This window comes from Azolla caroliniana, unplaced genomic scaffold (genome assembly GCF_043228905.1).
Source record: "Azolla caroliniana isolate FFs.n. ecotype wild unplaced genomic scaffold, voAzoCaro1.0.p SCAF_17, whole genome shotgun sequence".
NCBI classification, from domain to species: domain Eukaryota; kingdom Viridiplantae; phylum Streptophyta; class Polypodiopsida; order Salviniales; family Salviniaceae; genus Azolla; species Azolla caroliniana.
This window is the reverse complement of record NW_028230452.1, coordinates 7,803,429-7,822,045: the sequence shown is the minus strand read 5'-3', so window position 1 is coordinate 7,822,045 and position 18,617 is coordinate 7,803,429. Positions and strand designations below refer to the sequence as shown.

General features: G+C 40.8%; 1 protein-coding gene and 1 long non-coding RNA gene across 2 annotated transcripts; one reads left to right on the top strand and one right to left on the bottom strand.

Moving 5' to 3' along the window:
- Positions 1-9,154: 9,154 nt before the first annotated feature.
- LOC147853050 (Metallo-hydrolase/oxidoreductase superfamily protein) lies at positions 9,155-18,278 on the top strand. The gene is made up of 12 exons (XM_087333046.1): positions 9,155-9,319; positions 11,268-11,441; positions 13,399-13,511; positions 13,588-13,629; positions 13,781-13,836; positions 14,327-14,403; positions 15,155-15,274; positions 16,138-16,214; positions 16,302-16,365; positions 17,717-17,767; positions 17,852-17,900; positions 18,062-18,278. Exons 1-12 carry the CDS (start codon positions 9,209-9,211, stop codon positions 18,178-18,180), a joined length of 1,053 nt encoding a protein of 350 aa, XP_087189172.1. The 5' UTR covers positions 9,155-9,208; the 3' UTR covers positions 18,181-18,278.
- Positions 11,268-11,741, bottom strand: LOC147853051 (uncharacterized). Its single transcript, XR_015531274.1, has 2 exons — positions 11,608-11,741; positions 11,268-11,468 (listed from the first exon to the last, which is right to left on the bottom strand). It is a non-coding gene; the product is annotated as an uncharacterized LOC147853051 (long non-coding RNA).
- Positions 18,279-18,617: the final 339 nt, after the last annotated feature.

Sequence of the window (18,617 nt, the reverse complement as noted above, 5' to 3'; positions counted from 1 at the left end):
GCTGCTTTGCTTCTTTTACCAGATCCTTCAAAACCTTTTCAGGTTGAAACCGATGCATGCAATTATGTTATAGGTGTTGTCCTATATCAAGATGGCAAAGCAATAACATTTGAGAGTAAGAAACTTGATTCTGCTCAATGTCGGTATACCGTGCAAGAAAAAGAATTATTTGCAGTTATTCATACGCTCAAGACATGGCGTCATTATCTTTATGGAAATCGTTTTGTGGTAACTACAGACCACGAGTCCTTGAAATATTTTGTGACCAATAAGACCTTAAAGGTCGTAAGGCACGATGGATAGATCTCATCAAGGACTTTGATTTTTCCATACGATATAGTAAAGGTTCCATGAACACTGTCATTGATGCACTAACTCGCATCCGTGAAGTTAACATGCTTACCTTCACTGAAATAACATCAGATCTTTATGATCACCTTTGAGGAAAGTATCTTGATCTGATGACAATTATTTTATGAAATATTGGGTAAGAGTTGAGTCTGGAACAAACACCATCACATCCTCGAAGGAATCCTTCCACATTGCTAACAGTCTGCTATACCCTAATGGGAAGGTTTGTGTTCCAAATTTGCTTGAGGTCAAAAAGAGAATTCTTTTTTAATGCCATGATGCACCCTCAACAGGGCACCTTGGAATACATCATACACTTGTTCTCATCTCCACTCAATTCTATTGGCCTAAGATGCGTTTTGACATACATAGTTATGTGACTAAATGTCACCAGTTTTAGGTTAACAAAGTTGAGTGACTTAAAGCCGCTAGACTTTTACATCCCTTGGACATTCCCAATAATCAGTGGGATTTTATTGTTAGCCTTCCTCATACCCAAAAAGGTCATGATGCCATCTAGGTTGTGGTTGATCAACTAACTAAAATGGCTAGATTTATTGCTACTAAAACCACGGTAATAACTCCTAAATTGGCTTACCAATTCGTTGACGAGTTATTTCATTTTTATGGGTTACCGATGGATATCGTGAGTGATCGAGATCGAAAGTTTATTGACGACTTTTGGACGCAATTCTTTAAGAAGTTAGAAACTACATTGAGCATGAGCTCCACGGATCGTCCTTAATCCGATGGACAGACAAAATGAATAAATCAAATTATCAAGGACATGCTCCATGCATATGTTGGTACAAAACAAACAAAATGGGAACATTATCTCCCAAATTTGGAGTTTGCTTATAACAGCTCCAAGCATACATCAATGAGATATAGTCAGCTACGAGCCCCGATTGATGTTAATATACATCATGATGAGTTGCGAAGTACGCAAAACTTTCTTCAGGATATGCAAGATATGTTGCATATTACACAAGATAATATAAAAACAACTCAAGATAGAGCGCATTTGTTGAGCGGCAAGCTCAACCGGATCCGGATCGGCATCCGGAAGGATGAGCTGGATCAGTGAACCGGTGAGCAAGTGAGCTGGGAGCTGGTTAGCCAGATCCAGCAATAACCAAAAGCCTAGTAACATCCTAGACTACTAGGTAGTTAATGTCTCATAGTTAGTGTCAGACGCTCGAGTGAGCATTGAAGTACACCATACTTCTGTCAGTCCTCTTAGGACTTGTATAAATAGTGTTGTTGAGCACGTTGTATGTACAAAGTTTTAGAGTTAATTTTCGAATAGAGTTTTATGTTCCACTCTTTCTCTCTCTCTGTTTCTCCCGCGTACTGCGTATATTCAAGCTCTCCATTAAACCTGCGTTTCAGTTTTCTATTGCTTCCGCACATTATTCTTTTACATGGTATCAAAGTGCAAGGGTTGAGAACCTCTGCAAACCGACATCAGCATTTGAAGACAAACCCTAAGAACAAAAAGAGAAGTGATGGACAAAGGAATGGCTAGCTCGCTCCCGACGGAGAAGCTCGACAGAAACAACTATGCATCTTGGTCCTACAAGATGCACCAATACCTACTCGGGCACAGTTACTCGAGCTATGTCAACGGAGCAAATGACACAGCACCCTAATCGACACACAGAGATTTCCCGGTGTGGGAACAGTCGGCGAGCAGAGTACTGTACTGCTTCGCGTCTTGTGTGGGCGAACAACTCCTAAGCTACATTTGGGATGCAAAAACGCCGAAAGATGCTTGGGGAAATCTGAAGAAGATTTTCGCCGCAAGCACTACAGCCAGGAAGCTTCAACTTTGACAGGAGCTGAGCAACCTACGACAACGCGACTTGTCGGTGGCAGACTACACCTCCAAAATCAAGGACATTTGCGACTCTCTGGCCTCCATCGATGTGAATATCGAAGAAGCCGATATGGTGCAAATCTATGTCAGAGGTTTGGCGTCAAAGTTCGAAGCGTTCCGAACTACTGTGTGTACAAGGGAGAATACGTTGTCATTTTTCGACTTACAGTCGATGCTCCTTGTAGAGGAGAACCACACTGGTGTGTCAACAAGTGCACCCACCGACAACCGGATGTTGTACACGAAGGCGGATCGGCCCCGTGGGCGTTGTGGACGAGGCGGGTCGGCTCGCAATGGTAGCGGCCGGCAAGAGCAGGACCGAAGGCATAGAGAACAGTGCCGACAATAGTTCCAGACCTTCCACAAGCAGGGGGAGTCAAGGCGGCGCCGGAGGCCGGCAAGCAAAGGCCGACACGAAATGTTGGTATTGTGGTAAAAAGGGCCACAGAGAAAGCGAGTGCTGGAAGAAGCGCGCCGATTCGGACAGATCCGGATCCGGCAAGGTTGACAGAGAGAACCGACAATACTCGCACTACGCAGAAGGATCGGGAGGATCCAAAACCTGAAAAGCCGGTAAAGGGCCAACCTTGGTGGTGAAACACGAGGCTAACTTGATGAAGAAGACCACTTCCAAATCAGAGGAAGTGTGGTATGTTGATTCCGGTGCGTCGAATCACATGACGAGCCACAAAGAGTCGTTCTCCTTCTTGGAGAAACCGGAACAACCAGGAGTCATTGAAACCGGAGATGACACTCCTCACCCAATCGTGCATGTTGGAGAAGTCCCTTTGAGCCATGTCAGACAGAAGGGGAAGCTGATGAACATATTACATGTTCCGACTATCACGAAGAACCTGGTGTTAGTCGGACAGATTGTTGACCAGGGGATGCAAGTGCGGTTTATGCACCTTGGGTGCTTCATCAAGGAAGAGGGCCAGATTATTGCGCAAGGGCGTCGAGACGGGAGGATGTTCATCCTCGACACCAATGACGTAGGCACCGCTTTGTTCGCCAAAGGACAAAAGGTTGAATCGGTCATCGACCTATGCAACAAGCGGATCGGCCACGTCAATTACCGGAGGCTTCAAGACCTGCAAACAAAACAAGTTGTTTTCGGTTTGCCGAAGTTCAGTGACCGGAAGGCCCAAATATGTGAAGCCTGCCAACTCGGGAAGCAACAACAGCTTCCATTCCCCACCGAACGAAACCGTAGCCGTAATAAGCTTGAACTTATTCATTCGGATGTATGGGGACCGACATAGATAGTTAGTCTTGGCGGGAGTCGGTATTTTGTCTCCTTCATCGACGACTACAACCGACACACATGGATCTACCTCATTGAGCAGAAGAGCGAAGTTTTGACTGTTTCCGGAACCTGCAAAGCCTGGTTGAACGGGAAACGGAGAGGAAGATCAAGTGCCTGCGGTCGGATGGCGGAAAAGAATATTTTTCCGGCCAATTCAACAGTTATCTGCAGCAAAAAGGAATTCGGAGAGAGTTCAGTTGTAGATACACATCGGAGCAAAACGGTGTGGCTGAAAGGAAGAACCGGTCGATTGTCAACGCGACGATGGCAATGCTGGAGGAGAAGAGCATGCCCTATTTCTACTGGGCAGAGGCGGTCTAGACGGTCGTCTACATCCAAAACCGGATCGGTAACAAGGTGTCCGAGCATGAGCTGTATTTCGGATGCAAGCCGAATTTGAGACACCTTTGGATATTCGGTAGCATTGCATATGTGCATGTGTCGGATGAGAAGCGGAGGAAGTTGGATGCAAAGTCAGAGAAATGCATCCTGGTCGGTTACTCGCATGAGCAAAAGGGGTATAAGTGTTATAACCCCCGGACAAAGCAGGTCTGAGTTAGCCGGGATGTTGAGTTTGATGAGACGGCATCATGGTATGCCTTACCGGCTCCAACTTTCGACCCCGACCCGATACCGGAGGATGAGGTTAGTGAGCCTGAACCGGTCCAGATAGAAGATGAAGACCTCGGCACTGTAGAAGAGAGTCCGATCTCATTTCGGTTAAATGGACCGAATGAGCGGCTGAGTCGGGTTGACCAGTCGGATGAGGAATCCACAGGTAATGGAGACTCTGCCATGCTCTCCCCGCGCAAGGAATTGAGGAGACGGTTCATGCGCAAAGAGAAGGGGAAGAAGAAGATGCCGGAATACGAAACCGGCAACGTTGAGTCGGATCGGAGCGGATCAGACTCCGGAAAGGATGAAGGTGGATCTTCGAGAATGAAGTCTAAACCGGCCAAGAAGGGCCTCAAACCGGGTAACGATAAGTTACGCCGATCTTCCCGCTAGAAGAACCCCGTGATGCGGTACGAGTACAATGAGTACATGGCGCATCACTATGCATACATGACCAACGTGGTGGAAGTGCGTGAGCCGGAGAGCTACGCAGAAGTGGCAAGGGACATAGATTGACGTGCCACTATGGAGGAAGAAATGCGGGCACTTGATGCCAACGACACATTGGACCTAGTTGACCCTCCCCGACGTTGTAAACCGATCGGATGTAAGTGGGTGTACAAGGTAAAGTAAATGCCAACGGTTTGGTTAACCGGTACAAGGCCCGGTTAGTGGCGAAGGGATACACGCAGACCCACGGAATCGACTACGACGAGACCTTCACTCCGGTAGCGAAGATGACGACGGTTCGTGTGGTGCTGGCGGTTGTTGCGGCAAGGGGGTGGCATCTTCACCAGATGGACATGAAGAATGCATTTCTTCAAGGCGATCTTGAAGAAGAGGTCCTTATGACCCAACCCCCCCGGTTTCCAGTTAGCGATGAACAAGTCGACGGTATGCCGGTAGAAGAAGTCACTTTATGGCCTGAAGCAAGCCCCCCGAGCCTGGAATGCGAAGATCACGCACTGGTTGTGTAAGATTGGGTTTCCGGTCTCCAAGTCGGACTCTTCGTTGTTCATCCGGCAAGGTCCGGACGGTCTGGTTTGCATCTTGTTGTATGTTGATGATCTAGTCATCACCGGACCCGGACTCGATGAAATCAACCGAGTCAAGTCCCAATTGTCGGACGCATTTGAGATGAAGGACCTAGGGGACCTTCAGTATCCGAACCCTCGACGGCATATTGCTCTCACAAAGCCACTATGTGTTGAATATGTTGTACAAGTTCGGCATGACGGAATGCCGACCGATCTCCACACCCCTGGACCGGAACCAAAAGCTTCGTCCCGACTCCGGACCGGCCTACGATGAGCAGAGGTTCCGACAAATCGTCAGAGGCCTTATATATTTGACAATCACCCGACCCGACATTAGTTATCCGGTCGATGTGATCAACCAATATATGCAGAAGCCGACCGTGGAGCACCTTCTGTGCGCGCATCGAATTTTGCGATATGTGAGCGGCACGAAGGACCGGGGATTGTTATACCGGCATGGTATAATCGAAGAGCTAGTCGGCTTCATCGATGCCGACTAGGCTGGCGATGCATTGGATCACTGATCCACATCCGGCTATATGTTTTCCCTTGGTAGCACGATTGTTGCGTGGAGCAGCAAAAAGCAGCCAACAGTGGCCCTTTCGAGCATTGAGGCTGAATATCGGGGCGCTACCGTTGCCACCTCTGAAGCCATTTGGCTTCGGTGACTGTTGCAAGACCTGCAGATCGAGGTGCCGACCCCGATCCTGATCTACTGCGACAACATAAGCAGCATGCAGCTCGCCAAGAACCTCGTATTCCATGCTCGCACAAAGCACATAGAAGTGCACTACCACTTTGTGCGTGAGCGTGTTCTGAGCGGTGAAGTCGAACTTAGATATGTTCATACGGATCGGCAAGTTGCCGACATCTTCACCAAACCACTCGAATCGGACAAGTTGCAACACTTCACCGAAATGCTTGGTGTTCAGCATCTCGACGTGCCACACTTGAGGGGGAGAACGGGCAAAGGCAAAGAAACTGCCAATTGCGCCAGTGAGGGAAGAACCGACAAAGGGAGAGACAAGAAGAAGAAAGGAGCCAAGTCGACAAAGGAAGTTGACACATCCGAACAAGTCGGAACAAGCGGCAGCGGTGGTAGAGTCAAGAAGGGCAGAGCCAACTGGAAGAAGAAGACCAAGACCCGGACATGGTCCGATGTGGTGAAGGGCCTGGAACCAGAAGACGAATCGGGAGCGACCGATTCAGACAAGAATTGGAAGGAATCGAAGACAGTCGATTCGGTTCAATAGACGGATTCGGAAGAACCGGATCAATTCAAGGCCAAGAGGACGAGAAGGCAGCAAAAGTCGATGCCAACACGAAGGAATCGACGAATCGACAAGTGCCGAAGTCACAGCAACGAGGGAGTTGATTTGGGCCTGTTGAGCAGACAAGCCGACCGAGGAGGTCGAGGTGCACAGAAACAGAAGGGTCGCAGCAAAAGGGACCGGACCGGACGAGGAGTGCGAGCGAGGCGGAGTGACGCCAGAAGGAGCCGGTGGAAGGACTGGCTACCATGGAGACTGACACTATGATCCAACCTCAAGTTGAGCTTGAGGGGGAGTGTTGAGCGGCAAGCTCAACCGGATCCGGATCGGCTGAATAAGCCTGAGCCGGATCGGTGAGCCGGTTAACCGGATCTAGCAATAACTAGAAGCCTTGTAGCAGCCTAGACTACTAGGTAGTTAATGTCTCATAATTAGTGTCAGACGCTCGAGTGAGCATTGAAGTACACCGTACTTCTGTCAGTCCTCTTAGGACTTGTATAAATAGTGTTGTTGAGCATGTTGTATGTACAGAGTTTTAGAGTTAATTTTCGAATAGAGTTTTATGTTCTGCTCTTTCTCTCTCTCTGTCTCTCCCGCGTACTGCGTATATTCAAGCTCTCCATTAAACCTGCGTTTTTGTATTTCGGTTTTCTACTGCTTCCGCACACTATTCTTTTACAACATTTTTATGTCGATCATAATAGGCAACCTCGTTTATTCAACCCTGGACAGAAGGTATTTTTACGTGTACCTCACAATTCTAAGACATTGTCTACGGGTAAGTGCGCTAAGTTAGCCCCACGGTTTTGTGGACCTTTTACAGTCCTCAAACACATTCGTTCATTAGCCTATCGTCTCGCTCTTCCTGATGGTGTTGAAATCCATCCAGTTTTTCATGTAAGTCGTCTAAAAAATCTTCTTAGTTCTGGCGACAATACGGTGACAATTGAAACTCTGGTTACTTCTGAAGAATTATCTTCTAAACCAAATGTACCAAAAATAATTCTCGATGTTAAAACAAAAAATTTGCGTTCTAAAATAATCTGAGAATTTAAAATAAAATTGATGGATAAGGCTATAAAAGATGCCACATGGGAACATGAAAATACTCTTAGAACTAATTTCCCTTACTTTCCATTGCAAGAATGCAATGTTTTAAAGAGGGGGAGTATGTTACGAGCATGCCCATATAATATCCCGTGGTGAAAATTTACCGTAGTATTCTATACACGTGGATAAAGTGTGAGGGTTAAACGAGAGTGTAAAGAAGGGGAGGATTACTTTTAATCCTCGGGATTGAGACAACCCATTTGGCCAAGTGTGAACTTGCCTGGGGCCCTTAGGTCTGGCTATAAATATGAGGCCTAGCTACCCTCATTTGACACATTATCAACTATGTCGAGACTCTGACATTGTGATGGGTCAACTATTGTAGTGAGCGCGCCAACACCAGGTACAACTCGACGTCACGACGGTGGTATGGGACGTCGATCGAGGCTCGAGTCCGTCTTGATCCCTTCGCTCGGGGGTGGTCGGGTGGATCAACACCCTTATTTCTCTCTCTCCTTTCTTATTTATCTATCTTTTATCCTTATCATATGCTTACATTATTAGCTAAGCTCTAACATATACACATTCAGATAGTACGAGGCCATTGACATTGAACTCGTAAACTTCACCCACGTAATCAAGATTTTGGGGGTCAGTTTGATTCATCGTGTTTATGATAAAACAAACCAAGTTTTACGCCAAATTTTGTACGTTGAGAAACCATAGCGCATTTGATATGTTTTACTTGCTAGAAAGCCTTTGGGCTAAGTTTAGAATATCCGAAAACGAGGACCACAATTAGCAATATAAACATGGGAGGCAATAATTACTCGAAAATATTTTTGTGCTAGAGTCTAAGCTCTCATTTGCCAACCACATCACGACGTGCAATACGTTTGCCTTTATGCATCATAAATTCACTAGGTTATGCATGAACCATCGCATCATAATTTCACGAGGCTACTTTTTATTGAAATATGTATGCATGATGGTCTCGTTGTAAAGCTTGTCCTCTGAAAACAAAGTGTTCGAGTCGTTGGTCCAGGAGCCCATCAGTGAGCTTTATATATCGTCGGGTTGTTAACAAATGTGAGGTTATTGAAATTTGTTGCATTCGAATGGAGTCCAATGTTGTGATTATTACAAGAACATCGGCATTTAAAAGCGCCATGGAACCCAATTATGAGAGGCATTCATTTGTGGCAATGAAGGCACATCCTCGTGAACCCGGAAATGATAACAAATTGCCAGGAGAAAAATGCGATGTTCAGATTCGACTACGAACACATTTGCGTTGGCATTTCCATCGGGATACTAGAAAGAAGAGGTGAGTGTTTCGAGTCCATGGGATCTGGAGACCAATGATGAGCAATGGATCCTAGAGGCAGCAATGGGCTCAGTTTGGTTTAACTTCTTTGCCTTGAAACCGAGTTGAACTCAACCGAACCATTTATATAAAACAAAAACAAAAACAAACCGTTTGTGAACTCTCAAGCCATTTAAACCAAACCATTTAAGAGAAAGGGTTCATGATGAGGATCTCTCATAAAAGTGGCGATGGTTTTTTGTTCGAGGCTAAATGTATAAATTCCCAAAACTATGGTACTAGAAACAAAACACCTACAATCAGAAGAAACAGAAAGAGGAGGAGGAGGAGGAGGAGGAGGAACCAGCAAAAGGAATCGTCGTGTACGTAGATATGGCAGGAATTCTGCTGAAATCCTCGAGCTTCTTCCTCCCATTCCATGGAACCTTCAAATCCTCCTCTTTCATTCCTTTCCTTCTCAATAAACACATACTTACTCACCGGGTACTTCTCTTCTCTCTCTCTCTCTCTCTCTCTCTCTCTCTCTCTCTCTGCGGCCTTTCCTCAATATCGCATATTTTTGGTTTAGTATGTGATCTTCATCTGTTAGAGTTTCTCAGCTTGCTAAGAGATTTCGGAGCTTTCTAAGGTGAAGAAAATATCACAATTAATTATGTATTCGAAGGATTTTTTGTGATATATATCTCACCGCCAATGTGCATTTTTCCCTTTCTTCTCTCAGTGATCTTTGCTGAATATCTGGTGTTTAAGTCCATGACCTTGATCTTGTAGGGTTTCTCATCACACGTAAGCTTAGTTTACTTCCCAAGCTCGATTTTCACACTTAAGAAGACCTTTGAAGGATTTACATTTCAATTTATTATAAGTACTTTAGATACATCAGGCTTGCTGATTGTCAAATCTCTACAGGTTTCACAATCGAGAATAATTTTGAAGCATTTTTTGTTACATCTCAAAGTCAATGTTGAAACTTGAAGGATTTCCTTATAAAATCGCCTCCATCCATTTACAGCCACGTTAAATTTATTAACCAATTGAAACTTTAAATAGTGACTTGAACAGAGCTTCTGAACAAATCTACCTCATTCAGTCCACATTAGTGTAATTACTTTAGACAGAACAGGGCATAAAGAGTAACATGGAGCGTTACAAGGCTAGCCAAACCTCTCTGATGAAAGATTTAAGATTGATAACTCGAATTGCACATACACATTCACCTTGCTTGCAGCAATTCAGTCAATGCCTACAGCGACATTTCCCTACACATGTTTTGAAAGTTCTTTTGACTATTTGTTTGTATGGATTAAGATCCGTCGCCATTGTCATCACTTCTTTACTCGCTTCTAGCGATGAAGTCATTTACTTATAATTAAAATGCATATGCTGGGGTTCTCACATGTATCGAGGTTTCTCACTTAGATTCTTAATGCTCTTCCTTCTAGAGATAAGGAGACATAGAGAGGGGATATTGAGGGAGAGATTGTTGCCTGCAAATCCACCTAGGCAGAGAATTTTGATGGATTTGTTTCTGCACAGATAATGCTAGGGACACTCTACATTATGAACAAGCAAATATCCCATGCCAAAGTGGTGGAGTCAGGACTGGTGGGAGGGGCAAGAGCTGGAGTTGTGGCTCTTTGATGTGGACATTGCCAATGCCAGGGCATGATCCCAATGTTCAAATCCTCATATGGTCAAAGCCATCATCACATGGCAAGGAGACACTCTCCTCGTCCCACTAAACTTTCAATCTTACATCATCACATGATGTATATTTTTAGAGGGCAGCATTTCAGTTCGAAATTCCAATGATCATGCACCAAACCTGATTATTGGTTTTTCGTGATTTTCAAGCCATTTAGTCTTAGTAATCTAGTGTAGAAAGTTATCATGCTTATGTTACTTGCAAGTCCCATTGATGACTTAATAGACACAGTTGTAATATTTGTCAGGTTTCATAGGCCATTGTCATCTTTTAGAAACATTAATATATCTTTCTTTCTGTCTGTTTGGTCTTATAGGCCATTTTGGCCTCTTAAAAGACGTTAATATATCTTTCTTTCTTTCTGTGACCAGTAACATAATAGTACTTCTAAAAAAGTGTTCTCTGAATTATCTCTTTCCATTCCTTTTTAGGGCTTTGTGTAGTCATTCTTATTGGTCAGGCTGCCCTTAATTATGGAGTATTATTTACTTTATTTATTTATTTATTTGTTGTTCTCAAAGACGAGACAACACTTAAGATGTAATCTCTTGTTTGGTCTTATAGGCCATTTTGGCCTCTTAAAAGACGTTAATATTTCTTTCTTTCTTGTGAGGAGAAACTCAAGGCACTATGTATCCTTGATCTATTCATAATGTTGCACTACTTGAATTTGTTTCAATTCTGTCCTACAATATGCTTACTTTGGTTATTTGTTGATGAATACAGAAACGGGCATATTTGAGAAACTATTCAAGTTTTCCTGATGGTTTTCTGGGGAAACAAGAAAACAATACTTCAGATTTGGAACAAGGAAAATCGTATCTCTTGTTTCTTGGAACAGGTACAAGTGAAGGTATTCCAAGGGTTAGCTGCTTAACAGATCCACAAAAGAAGTGTCCGGTATGCCTCATGTTGTAAATCTACATCCTTGTGACTATGTAAGATTAACATTATCATAATACCTTCTTTATTTCCTTAATATATGAGTTTGACTTGGAATGAAGCATGTTGTAAGCTGTTTACGGTTCCTTACAGTTGTTCCTGTAGTTTTTTTATTTACCGTGACAATCAGGTTATTGCATATATACACTGTCTGTAGTAGAACTATCAACAAAATTAGGGATTCCTAATTTGTGTGCAATGTCTCCTTGGGTTCTTGATCCTTGGATGTGATGGTTGTGTAGTAGATGATGATGTACCCCTTTACTTTCCTCAAGGCGGCTAATGTGAACAATTAAGTATCCTTAATGGGACCTGTTTTACATTTATGCAAAGATTTCCCATCCAATCAAGACGACCAAATAGTTATTCAGCAATAGTGTCTTACAAGTTTGATGGTTAGTTTTTTTCTTTGCATGTTCAGGCAACCCTTTGGTCCATGCTCTATTTGATATTCAGATTCCTTTCAGGCAATTGTGAATATTGAATTGCACTTCTTTTTATGTGAGTGAGGGTTTATATATCATGTTGATCTGTTAAATTTTGTGTGACATATGTAGTGCTATTTTCTCTTAATTTTGTTTTTGGAAATAGGATATATCATTTTACTTGGGAAATGCCCCAAACTTGTAAGTACCCTCACAGATAAGATTAAGGATGAAGAATCAGCTACATATGAGGAGGCTTGTCAGCATGAAAATAAATGCAGTGAAAGATAATGAAGAGTGGAATGAGAAAATGAGGAAGGAACTTGAGAGATTTAGAGCTTTAGTAATATGCTTGAAGATGAAGATGTTGAGAACCTGCTAAAGTGGTATAAGCTATCAAAAGCATAGTTTAAGCCTAAATTTGGAAAATTCAGCCTCATCTAAGTACGTCTCCAACAAAAATCTTTAACGTTTCATGTATATATTTCATACATGAGCGTATCGGATAACTTTAAGGGAATATGATATAAAATGATTATTAAAAGCCTATTTTGACAGTTTAAAGATATTATATATGTTGTGTGAGAAGAAAGTTTGTAGGCTGAATATGATGGAGAACCTGGAACATGCGTTTAAAGAATTGAAGGATTCTAGGTAGTGGTTAATGCCAAAATTTAAAGAAACTACATGCATTTGATGGAACATATAGAGAACTTCCTAGAATCTGGATGCATGTGGCAAAGAAAACGAAGACCTCAAAGCATGAGGATACCATAGATGTTGACATGTTACTATGAAATATCGAAGAATCATATGGTGATGGTAGATCTCCTCATCACTGTCAACAGATGGTTTGTATGTGGTAAATTAAGTTTTTTGATCCAGGGGATTGCTCAATTTCTTCAGCATCTTGACTTGACATGGTAAGTCTCTAGCTGGTTAAGGTCCATGCACTTCTAAAGCACATAGTGGAAATTTCAACTTTAATGTACATCAAAGCTTTGCTGAGAAAGAGAGGGTGAGAATTTTGAATTGTGAGGAGGCATACCGTGTTTACAAACTGGAAAAGGATTGTAACCAGATTGTGAAAAGGAGATTGAACGTGAGAGCAATATCACATTCTTTATGATTTTCAGAAGTGCAGCAGGACAAAAAGTAAATTGCTATTAATTTATGCTGATGGAGCATTTTTGAAAAGTTTGCACTTGGCATTGTTGCTGTGAGATATAGAAAGACAAAAAGGGCAGATGTGAAAAAATGCAATGCTAATCCTGCATTATATCTGTTTTTGAAGCTTCTTCTTGTAAATTGGTCTCATTTTTCAAGCAACAAGTCTGATCAGTTCATCTTTGAAATAACCTATGCACGTAGAAGCTTTGGATTAGGAGACTTATTCTTATGGGGATGTTTAAGTAATTGAGATAAAAAGGTTTCGTTGGGAAATATCAAGGTCATGAAAGTTCTTCATTTGTAAATGTGGCTTTTTCAAGGTTTGTTGGTCAGCAGTACAGAGTGGAAACAAAAATAGACGTCGGAACACAAGTGTGGTGGTTCGAACTTCAACCCCAAATGGAGTACGCAACATTCTTATAGATGCTGGCAAGTATGTTAATTCACCTGTTAGCTGATGGTTTTGTTTTTGGCTGATGGTTCTTTGATCAAGATTCTAATTATTGCAGATTCTTTTATCATAGTGCCCTCGAATGGTTCCCATATTATGGGCAAGTCTCCAAATTACATTTTATTTATTTCTAGATTCTTTCTCTTTTTTTAAAACTATGTTTTGTCATTCTCTTGTATTTAATTGCCATTGTTCTTGTAGCTAATGCATTTTGACTGTTTTTAAATCCGTATCTGTCCTATTGGCTTCAGAATACGAGAGTTGGATGCAGTTATACTTACACATTCTCATGCTGATGCAATTGGTGGTAAGTTATTCTTGGATCCTCTAACTCAATCAGATTATGCATCACAAAAGAAAATTAGTAAACAAATAGATAGATACTTCCAATTCAAAACTATTTTAAACACGATGTGAATAGTCGAGTTTGACACATTGTCTCTGAGAATCCAACATAGCCAATGCATTATGCATGAAGACAAGGTCCTGAAACTAGGATAAAGATGTCCAGAAAATGTCAGAATGGTGCTGGTTTCAAACTGCAATCGAGTCACATGCATGAATCCAGCTCGCAACTCCAGCAACATCTCCACAGATCCTCGAGTCTGCTACATGGCCATTTTTCTCTGCTTGAGCCTAGAACCCAGGCCCTGTAACCTTTAGTGATATTTATTTCTTGTTGTTCTCAAAGATGATACACCATTTTAAGATGTAATCTCTCATTTGGTCCCATAGGTCATTTTGGCCTCTTAAAAAACATTGATATAACTTTAACCTTTCTTTATTTTTGGGTATAGGGCTTGATGATCTTCGAGATTGGACAAATAATATTCAAGATGTTGTTCCTATATATGTGGCTGAACGAGACTACAATGTAAGAACCAACCTTAGAACTTTTGGATTCTATTTAGCCTTTGAAATTAGGTGAATATCCTATTTGTTCCATGCTTAGCTGCATTTCTGGAGTTATACCTCCCTCCATTTAGTTTCTTAGACAGTGCAAACTTGTGATTTTGCATATTCTTTGTAGTAAATGGGATGGTTTTTTCTTTGCATATGAAGGGTCCACGTTTACTGGCTGGGGAGGTACAATTGTTTTCTTTGCAAGTTCATACAATCCACTGTTTTCACTATATGTTATCTACTGGGAACATGTATTTATATGATTGTAACAGCCTCCCTTGTTTGCATATAACATATTTCATTACTGAAAATTGTGAAGCTATTAGATGAGTTCATCACATTACTAAATCTGCAAATTGAAATTGCTCTATTGTCCATGTGATAAATGAGATATTTTAAAATAGCTGTATTGAGTCGTAATGATACTAGCTCCAGTGTATAGACATGGATAAAATGGTCATTTGTGTGAATTAACAGGGATAAAAAAGTGTTAGGAAAGATATTTATATGTGATATATATATACATATATATACATACATACATATATATATATACATATATATACATACATACATACATACATACATACATATATATATATATATATATATATATATATGTTATCTTCACGCTATGCAGGTGATGACATGGACATTATATATCCAATTTTTAGTTGATTGCAACTGTTAAGCCACTGTTTTACCATCTTTGTTATGTGCAGGTTATGAGAAAGACTCACTATTACTTAATTGATACATCTGTAGTTACCGTTGGTGCAGCAGTTTCAAAGCTTCAGTTTCACATTATTGAAGAGCATCCATTTGTTGTGCAGGGACTTAATGTATGAATATGTTAATTTATGCGTACATCATTGTTGAACAGTTCTCTTTTTTTTATACATATTCTATTACAAACAAAAGTAGATATTCCCTACACCAAGTTTTGCACAGGCATGTAGACGTCTGTTTACTTTCCATTGCTAATGTTATCATTGTTAAAGGCAAGCTATAAAATGATCAGAATTATAGAAAACCAATTACAATAGCGTTGTATCCTCCTGTATGGCCTTTCAACATCCATTATTGTTATTGACATTCATTTGCGGATGCCAAACATACATTTTGTTTTTGAGATTAATTCTTGTTTTCTTGAGATTAAACCCCTTTTTGAGTATTCTTGATCTCTCTTGCTTTTACCAACTTTTTCATCTAAATTCCATAGCCTTTCTCAGTTCTGTTTTGCAGATTGTTTCTCTTTTCCTTCTTTCATCATAAGAATCAAGATACAACTCTCATTGATTTGACAATAAGAATCTGGAACTGTATATATTCAGTGGAAGTGAGCTGTAAGATCTATAACAAGATATATCCAACATGTATCATAGGTCAGAAAACCATGTAAAGTGAAAATTTCTATTCCACCTTAGCCAGATAGATTTGGAATGCTGGAGTTTTCATTGTTTTGGCTGGCATGTCCTGTGTGGTGTGAAAGTACCTTGGACCTTGTAAGCTGATTTGCTCCCTTTTCTTCATTACTCTACAGATCTTGTAGAGCTACAAATAAGACTGTTGATCATTGATGAAAAATTAAGTTCATAGTACCTTGATGAATTTCTAAATTGCATGTTTGAAATAACTTATTTTGTATCAACTTAACAGTTCATAATGAGGAAGCCAGTTCTCATTGTGCTCATTTATTATCTAGATTATACCCTTGCCAGTGTGGCATGGAGTAGGATACCGGTCCCTTGGTTTTCGCTTCGGTAACACCTGCTACATAAGGTATGTAGCTAAACAGAACGAAACATACTTTTGCCTGTAGCATAGCTGTAAATGGAATTATGCTTATTTTTCCTACTATTATTGCAGTGATGTTAGTGAAATTCCCAAGGAAACATACCAACTGCTGGAGAACTGTGACCTCCTTATATTGGTAATTCCATGAATAAAAAACTGTTGAGGTTGACTGATCATAAGCTAAAAAAGTATATATTGAACGTTTTCAGACATTGAAAATAGGTTTCTGAGACCCTTTGGTATTCTATGTTTCTTTTTGTATTGCACTAGCGCATGCAAGATTTCGCATTAATTCATATTCCTGGGTGCGTAATCGAATTTTCTGGAAAACGATACTGTTAGATGCTAGACACAAGTTCCTGTAAAAGAAATGAAAGTCATCGCAAGTAGAGAGTGGAATGAAAAATGGACGGCCCTTTGCTCTTTATCAGAAAACCTATACATTCTGGCTACATGATAGATAGCAGAACTTCACTGTTGGGGACCATTATGGCCTCTGCAACTGCCCCAGTCACAACAATTGGTTCTTGTTACTCAATCATGCCTATACCAAAGTTGCAGAGGGAGCTTCCTGTAATTGTCCAGATAATATTGAAGGCAGTCAAAACAGGAAGATGAAAGAGAGATGGAAGTTATGATTATTATAGTGCCTACTTATGACAAACAGTGCAAAAGGTTTTTTTATGTTTTTAGTTTATGCAATTTCAGGAGAATTCAGGTTTCAAAGCCTGGTTATATCAAGAAACGGTAAATTTTGATACCCTTCATAAAGACCAGCTAGCTGATGTCACTTTTTTGTGAGAAGATTCGGTCAAATTATTGACTTGCCTATTCAAGCTATCACAACTATACTGAACGCAGACATCATGAGGATAGCATGGCCTCGGGCACGACGTAACCACAAAGTAGAAAATAATTTATGCATTAGCTCATGTGCCAGGTTAAACATTGTAGAGGAGGTTCTCAGGGGAAGGTTAGCCCAACATTTTGTACATGTGTTTTCTGGCATTCAGAACTACATATATGCTGGTTTCTTTGTGATGATTAACTGGTTATATGTTTTTAGCAATACATTCCACCTTCTTGAGCATGATATCAGCATTTACTTACACTAGATAGTTAATCATCATCTGATAGACTGGCCATGGGGGAGATCATGGCTTCTCTATAAAATATTTTCCTTTATGATTAAATTGGTACAAGAAAGAAGTCTGAGTATTTATGTTGTGATTTTTCTAGGGAAATATGTAATAAAGAACTTTGTGGAGGAGTCCAGTTTAGATAGTTGTGTCAAATGTGTTCGCACTCTCAAATATATTTCTTACATTACAATATTTTTAGCTGACATTTTAGCTATGCTTAAAACATTTACGTCTAGATTTGTCTTGTGCCATGCCAATTGTTGTGCAGAATATAATATAGGCAAGAAATATATTTGGTGCGGTTAAATTTCCGTAATAAATGTTCATTATCTTGACTTCGTGAAGGATGCTTTGAGACCAGAGAAGTCCAGTGCAACTCACTTTGCCCTACCTCAGGTATGAGATAACTCAATGACTTTCGTTTTTAGCTACCATGAAAGTCCAAAAGTTTTTGTTGACATTTGTTGATATGGCTTGAAGGCTCTGGAAGAAGTTCGCAAGATTCGACCCAAAAAGACACTGTTCATTGGTAAGTCATACTTCATTCCTTCAGAAACCTGAAGTGCTTGTTTAGTTTGATTATATTTGGGTGTTCAGAAAGTGCCACGAAATGAATACTCTATTTTGGTTCAATGGACGAGGTTCATATCAGTAAAGAGTGCACTGAATATATAATGATTATATCTACAGGGATGATGCATACCATGGATCATGACACCGTAAACATGCAACTTGCAAAGCTTTTAACATCTGAAGGTTTAGATGTTCAGTTGGGGTATGATGGTTTACAAGTACCCATTGATTTATAACTCAGCATTTACTTGCAAAACTAACCTAATGAACTGTTTTAAGGCAGCCGTTTCTATTCCCATTTATCCAATAATCCAAGGTCAACGCATGATTTTTTGCTGTTAGTCCGTAACACTTATATTTGTGATTGTTATGATATCCTATCAGATACATTAATGGAACAATTCAAGGCCTGCATTCACGTAGCCAATGATAACCAAAACGTTCAATGTAAAAATAATAGTCTAAAATTTCTAAACTCAATCACATGTTCCCATTATCAATTAATAAATCCATATTGAATTGGACACCTTTGCAAATTATCAATCAATCTGATGCAATTTAGTATTCTTGAAATACTAAGTTCATGCATATGTTGCAAGACATTTATATTTATCAATTATAATGAAGTGAAGATTCTAGTATTGCTGCAAAAAAGTAGTTGAACTCACAATCA

Bases quoted from the DNA above. Each gene is read 5' to 3' on its own strand.
- LOC147853050 (XM_087333046.1), top strand. From the start codon at position 9,209: ATGGCAGGAATTCTGCTGAAATCCTCGAGCTTCTTCCTCCCATTCCAT. The intron at 15,275-16,137 runs GTATGAATATGT...TTTATTATCTAG, and splicing joins TTGTTGTGCAGGGACTTAAT to ATTATACCCTTGCCAGTGTG. The intron at 16,215-16,301 runs GTATGTAGCTAA...CTATTATTGCAG, and splicing joins GGTAACACCTGCTACATAAG to TGATGTTAGTGAAATTCCCA.